Source organism: Salmo trutta, chromosome 22, assembly GCF_901001165.1.
Source record: "Salmo trutta chromosome 22, fSalTru1.1, whole genome shotgun sequence".
Classification (NCBI taxonomy): domain Eukaryota; kingdom Metazoa; phylum Chordata; class Actinopteri; order Salmoniformes; family Salmonidae; genus Salmo; species Salmo trutta.
This window is the reverse complement of record NC_042978.1, coordinates 14593710-14601275: the sequence shown is the minus strand read 5'-3', so window position 1 is coordinate 14601275 and position 7566 is coordinate 14593710. Positions and strand designations below refer to the sequence as shown.

The following is a 7566-nucleotide window of genomic DNA, read 5'->3' as shown; positions in this document are numbered from 1 at the left end:
TCCATTGTCTTGCATGAAATGTGAATTGTTAATTAAATCAATGTGATTTTCTGAAGTGTAAAATGGTTGCTTGATCCAATGTAAATCAGTACAGATAAGGGAGAAAAAATAAGAAAGTCTTCAATTCTATCTCTGGCTTTCAAATGCCAATAGATATTTATATTGACAAGAGTCCAGTTTATTAGTAGAATATCAGTATGAATAGTTTCTCAATAAGCTTATTGTTTTGGCATAGTTTTGGTTTGCGTTTTCTACTTCAATGAAATGATTTCCTCTACATGAACAACTACTCTACTACAGTATTATTTATTAGGAGGCGATTATCTCGTATCTCATCAAATCCAGTTACCTAGCAACAAGCAAACAAGAAATCTGTGGTCAACCGCATCCACTGTAGCCCCATGTAAAATCTCCCTGCAGTGTTTAGGCAAGTGGAATGGAGCATGCTTCCCCCTGCAGTAGACCCCCCAAAACATTCAGCCCCAATCAGACAAACGATACTCTTACTGATGTCTTCATGTCAACAGACTCACTCTCTCTCATAGGGAGAAACATACCCACACAATGTGTGTGGCGCACGCATTTTTGTCATCAATTATTTCTCAAAAGATTTCAGCTAGCATCTCACTGAATCGACCCCCCCAACAAAACACTAAATGTTTTGGATTTACCTCTCACCTGACCTGGTACAGGGACCAGTAACCCATGATGGGACCACGTCATTAGCAAGACAATTAAGGGAAAAATAGTGTCATGTCTTCATCTTTGTTAATGACAGTCATGAATACAAATATGCTGAATTGGATAAAAGATGCTGATGGACCTGGCTGCTCTAGGCGGTGCATCAGGTGTTGTTGCCACACCTGCAGTTAAAGGGGGAATGTTTGTTTTTAGACAAGTGGGCAATATTAATCCTTAAGAGTTGATTGACACACCCGCGAGAACAAAAATCCCCATCAGTCTGTCTGTTTTAAATAGATATCAGATTTTTTGTGAGGGCTGCGTCTCAATCCACCGCATCCACGTACGTCGACCTTCCTCAACTGTGATGGAAAGTGGCAGAGCCACAGCACTGTTTGTCAGACATCCCAAAAATCGGTCTTCCCACGAAAACTTCTGTAGTGTCAGAAAGGTTTGGCCTAGAAACAAATATGACCACACGATCATGATTGTGTCACGGGACTCGATGGTGCCACAAGTGTCACGGATGCATCTGAAGGTAACCCGGTACCAGTTTAAAAAATAAATGGAAGTTTGGAGGTGGTTTTGTGCCAACAAAAAGGGGTTAAATGTGTCCAATTTTTAAAATTATTTCCTGAACTTTCTTATATCTCGTAGACATTGGACAGACACTTCAAAACCTTATTCCTTATGATACATTTGTTGAATGTTTCTTTTGCCATCTATGAATGTGTTATTAAATGTGTTTCTATTGCCCCCGCCCCATATAAAATGCCTGAGCAAACAGGGAAAGGTCAGGTAATAGATTCGCTGCTTTGAAATGTCATCCGATTACTTTCGAGTTGGAGACATGAATATATCTACAGTCAATAGTGGTGATAAAGGCCATGCAGATCAAGACAATTTGACAAAATACAGTATAATGAACAAACAAGATTGAAGATCCCATCTTTCAATATGACAATTATAAGAATCAACCTATGAAAATACTGTATCACAAACACATCTGTTTTTCTATTGATTAATATGCTACATACAATGGTGGATGAAGGGGTGATGGTAAGCTGTGGAACTGCCCACACACACCATGAATCTATGCACACACCAGGATGATCCAATTGCTTCAAATCTAACACACACTTTTTTCTCCACCACTCTTATGCTCACTAACACCATTTAATTAGCAGCTGTGGATCTGTGAAGAACAGCTGCTCTTCATGGTTTTAGCTGATGTTGGGTTCTTTTTTCACAAAAACAGCTTGTTTGGGATATTTCTTCCAACATCCAGTGCACACTGGGAAGGTAATATCCCTGCTCATGTCTTATAACCAAATATTCTCTTTTTCTCTATCCATCCCTCTGGGACCCACAGTATGGGTGACAACAACCACAATTGTTGTAAAGTGCCTGACAAACACATAATACCGCAAAAAAGAAAGCAATCTTTCAGTTCATTTTTGATTTATGTTAAAGAACATTCGGAAAGTGTCCAGTATACAATCATATGCCAAAATGGTAATTCAAAGGTTTTCCTCATATACTTGGAGTAATTATAAAATAGACATTTTAACACAAAACGACATATTGATAGAAATCAACTTTATAGAAAATGTTCATGCAAGGCTACATTTATCAAAAGGTTGGGCAGTCTTTTGAAGTGTTAATTCTTTACAAAGTTGTGTGTAGACTTAGTTACATCACTCTGCCAACGATATACAGTATAATGATAATCTCCCAATTCAAAGAATTCGAGCAAAAACAAAGCCATACAAAATATTGAATTAGTAGAACATACTATGACGTGTATGTATATTAGGTACTATTGTAATCCACATTACAATATTACCTTACCTTTAATTCATTTGAATAGGAGTTGATAAGATTGGATTAAAAAAGTGAGGCATCGCTGTGTAAAACATGGCTGAGGCAGTGAAAAAGGATATATTACTGAACTATATAGGAATGGAAAAGAGCATGAATACTAAAACCCTATTGGCGCCATCACGCTTTAGTGGTACTCACTCGAGTGTAATTTGTGTATTCAAACGTCTCATTTAATTTGATCCTTCAACGTTGGTTCAGCGTGCAACCAAAGTGTATTAGCTGTCTGACATCAACCAACAAGCAACCTAATTAACAATCCAACATGCCACTTTCGCTATATAAACCTGAGAAAGAAGGCACTTAAAGTTGACTATACCCTAGCCTTGATTTCCAGGCAACGATGGCAACACCAAATTAATTATACCCAGAGGGTTGAGAACGAGAAGTAACCGTCTTCCTGCTACACTACCTACAAAAGTCCAATCCTCAAATGAGTATTACAGTATTTGGTAGACAAGTACAATTAGAGTATAATGAAATATAAAGTATGCAGTTTGGCTGTGCTTGTTACTTTGGTAGATGCACTGCATGGATAAAGATAACAAAAAAAAGATATATCGTCCAAGCCCGATGAATATTCATTAAATTTCCCCCAACACAGAGCAGTGTTAAGCACTAAGTGTTCCATTCTTATTAATGCCATACATCAAAACATAACAACTCATGTAAACAGGAAGCCTCTATGGAATACATACAAATTACCGTAGCAGATAAATGCTATGTGCGTTGTACCCATGTGTTTGCAAAGCATCCTCTATCAATCTACAGTTTCTTAGAATTGTTTTCCTTTGGCTTGTAAAGACATCGACTTGAAAACATAAAATGATTAGTTGGCTAAATTAAAAATGACAGATCATTAACTGTAATGAAGTGTACTAATTACTTAATAAGTCATGCTCATGTCAGCTAGCAAAGGCCTTAATGATCCCAATAACTTGCACCATATTGGTTCTATAGTGATGTTATAAAAGGGTTGTACCATGTTTGAATTGGGAAAATGTGAGTAGGACTGTAATCAATTTCATTTCAACTCCATCAATTCAGGAAGTGAAAAATCTGTGAAGGAAAATAAATGGCAATTTTCAATTCTTGAATAGCATTTTCTTCCCACCTCCTAAATTGACAGAATTGATATGGAATTCACCCCAACCTTACAGTTTGCAAGAAAAGCTTTGGAATACTGTGCTCTCGGTCACTGGCATTGTCTGACGTCAGATAACGAACTCAGTCTGCACAAAAGCCCTAGCGTTGCATAGGAGGGACGCCACCTGTCGAAAGACAATGAGGTCACCAAGCTGCTGCTACTGTTTGGAGTCATTACATCATAGAATGTTTGACAGCCTGCTCCAGCGATTTCCTGGTCACCAGTAGCCGCACGACATCTTCGTTCTTCTTCGTCAGCCGTTTGCGTGCCTGATCGTGTGTCACCATGGTCATATCCCATCCATTTACCTTTTGGCAACAGACATCAATAATTATAATATTCTTCTTTACAGTAGTTATTATTCCTGATGTGAGGTAAGTATAATATCTGGATTGAATAGTGTACTGGTCTTTTACAGTCACTCGGCAAAGTCCAATCACAACGGGCACTGAGTAAATGGTGCCACCTTGTGGAAATGTATCAATAAAGTAAAAAGTCATCTCGGTTAAAGGTAGACTCAGTGATATGACATAGATGCAGAAAGTAAACAGCATAGTGGGTCAATTTCTACAACTAAGAGCGTTGAAGCGTGAGGCTTAACTTCTCTGCTGTTTTGGTGCCCTGGCTAGCACGCTGTAACAGCGTGAAGCGAACCCATGCGCAGATACTGTGTGAGAGCGAAGTCTTGCATCTCGCTCATTTCAATATCTGCGGTGCTGCCGAGTCTACCTTTAACCCAGAACTAAAATTGTGTAATTTGGTCAAATGTATGTTTATGTAATTTGTCCAAGAAGGATTAGGTAACAGGTCTCGAGGACAAACGTTTGAAACATGCATTTCTACAAATATTTTGAAGTTTACCTGCATTACTTTGTCTCCCATCATCAAGCCTGCAACTTCTGCTGGTCCCTCTGGTGTCACCCGTGTCACATAGATGCCCTGTGATCACACAGCCACACAGAAAAAGACAAAAACAACAAAAGAGAAATATATGAAAGTGTAACATCTGTGCATCTACATATAAAATGTATTAACTAACTAGCTTCAATAAACTGGTTTGATTATAGAACTATAAAATGCCACTATTTTGAGTAACACTGTATGCTATTGTATAAGATGAGCTATCTGGGTCTGCGGTGTTGTTACCTGAGGCTACAGTTGATGTGTTCAGACCTGCTTCTCTGATACCTTATGACTGATGTTAATGGAGTTTGGCCAGAGCTGAGCTCCCTGAGAACTGACAGGGAGAGTATTTTCCTTGTTTAACTCGTACCTTGTCTGACTTGTCTTCAGAGAAGGGGTTCTGACCAGGGTCTTGGTCTATTCCTCCTCCAATGCTGAAACCCAGGATCAAATGTTCACCCTGGCGGAGTTTGCGGATTTCTATCCGTTGCTGTAAAACACATGAACATTGGGAGTCGAGCTTGGAGAGGAAAGAATTCAGAACGTCAACAACCATCAAGTAGTTGTTATATTCCCATTGCAATAATAAAAATGTGGTAAATGAATGGAATATAAAATTGATTGCTGAGCACTGTGTTGTTCCCTTTAAGAATGCAGAACACTATGGTTATGAACAGGCTGTAGTTCCCCCAAAGGAACAAAGAGAATCCCACTGTTGTGTGAAGTCGAGCGACCGGCTGAAAGGGAAGCCCTCCGCCACCAACTGACTGGAGACACAGATTTGTTCTCAGTCTAGCTATCCCCATGGTCCTCAGACAGCTGCCCTCTCATTAGAGCAGATGGAGAGTTCTGGCACATCCAGCTCACTGCTCTTTACAGCACAAAGCCAGTCTGTGTGATGGTGAATAAGAGGAGCCTCAGCAGTGTGGTTCATAGTGTCAGTGGTTCAAAGTTCTTCCAACCACTGCACTCAGTGGTCAACATGGTCAACAATCATTCAGTGGATGTGAAGTTCTTGGTGATGAGAACATGGAAACCCTCATGGAAATGTATAACGCAGGCTGACCATATTAACGGAAAGATCAACCCAAAGTATCTGTGTAACCCACTGTTCACATGACTGATATCAGATTTGTCAAAAAAGATCAACCAGAAAACAGCAGCATACTATGGCATTCAACTTAGAGTGTATGGAAGATAGCTGTTGTATAAGAGTGGGCAACACATACTAAATCATGCAACTAAATAAGATTGGTGTGTGTAGCCTGTAGCTCACTAGGCTACTGGGCAATTACTCCATGACTCATTTCTTGCTGATGTTAGGAATAAACAGTGTGTTGCGAGGCATCCCATCGAAAGCCTCCTGGCTGATTTTATCACCGTCTGCTATGGCAACTGCACCGCTCTCGACCAGAAGGCCCTACAAAGGGTGGTGCGGACAGCCAAGCGCATCACTGGGGGTGAGCTCCCAGCCATTGAGGACTTGCATGCCAGGCGATGTCTAAAAAAGGCCTGAAATATTGCCAGAGACACCTACCCGAGACATGGACTGTTCTCCATGCTCCAGTCCTGCAGACGGCACTGGTGCATCAAGCCTCAGACCAACAGACTGCTAAACAGCTTCTATCCCCTGGCCATAAAACTACTACTGCTGCAAAACTTATTATTGATTGCCGTTACCATTAGTATCTATCCATTGTGTTATGTTGCTGGTCACCATTACTCCTGTAACTCAGCTTCGCACACTCTTGGCATAGTGGGAGTATCACTTGTTTTTCAACAGGACAATGACCCAACACACCTCCAGGCTGTGTAGGGGGGGGCGGCGGCTTGTACCCAAGTTGTCTCAGATAGCTAGGTGACGCCTTCCTCTGAAACACTTCACTTTCATGCATGTAGCTTAGCGAACAATGTGGCTAATGCTAGCTGCTATCCATAGTGCAGAGATAACAGGCTCCTCCTAAAGAAATAAAATATTGCCAAGACAGAACAGTGTAACATTAGCTAGCTAGATTAATTTACTTTAGGTTAATACTAGATTGCGCGTATGAAAATGAAATGCATAGCCCATTAAATGAAATTCTCCTAAACTGTTAGCAAGCTAGCTACAGCGGTTTCATTCAATCTAAAAGAAACAAGACTGACAAAGGAGTAACACGTAGATAGGTAGTTGGATTATCGAACAGCAATGTTTCGAACGAGTTTTACTGCTAGAATGTAACACTTTTACAAGGGTAAATTCGAATAACCAAGTTACATTGTCAAGAGTAGAAACAATCAAGCATGACCACAACGTTACATTCACTATTGTAAACTGTAACGCTACAATGTGAAACCGATTTTTTTGAACGAAATACTTCAGGTAGGTATTTGTAGTTTGCATCGAGTCACTGCTTGAAAGATTTTAGGCCTGGACAATGGATGCCGTAGCTATTGAATGAAGAGTAACGATATCATTCCAAAACTTACCACAACAGCAGTAACTGGTTGTCCTGGGATGAAAGACATTGTTTCAGACACTTTTGTGTTTCTCCCCGGTTGCAAATAACTCAACGGTCTAAAGTCGTTTTTTGCTCCTTTCATTAAATCATACAATATTCGAAGCAACTTGCTAAGCGTGAGTAACGACTAGCAAATGACTCCTGGCATGTAAAGGCAGGGTTGGTGATGTCATACTGCCTTCCGTGGTTAGTCCTCATCATGGATCCTGTAATGTCTTGGGACAAGGTTGGGGTGTAGCCCAGAAAAGGGTTAGCCAGGCCCGTTACAGTATTTCTCTTTGTTTGTGTGATGGGCATACTACCTGCCAATTAAGAAAATAGTTATTCTGTCAAGAGCTTTACTGAATGCCCACTACTTTTTAAGGACTTAATTTAATTGGCAACTGGAAAACTCATGTCATGGAGGATTCATTACCACTAGATTAAATGGTGGTCTTTCTCACAGAATTCTGC

At 40.2% G+C, this 7566-nt stretch overlaps 1 protein-coding gene across 1 annotated transcript; it reads right to left on the bottom strand.

The window, feature by feature from the left end:
- Window positions 1-2125: 2125 nt before the first annotated feature.
- LOC115158170 (tax1-binding protein 3) lies at window positions 2126-7294 on the bottom strand. The gene is made up of 4 exons (XM_029706791.1): window positions 7082-7294; window positions 4983-5102; window positions 4571-4648; window positions 2126-4017 (listed from the first exon to the last, which is right to left on the bottom strand). The coding sequence occupies exons 1-4, from the start codon at window positions 7193-7195 to the stop codon at window positions 3883-3885; spliced, it is 447 nt and encodes a 148-aa protein (XP_029562651.1). The 5' UTR covers window positions 7196-7294; the 3' UTR covers window positions 2126-3882.
- Between the last annotated feature and the right edge of the window lie 272 nt (window positions 7295-7566).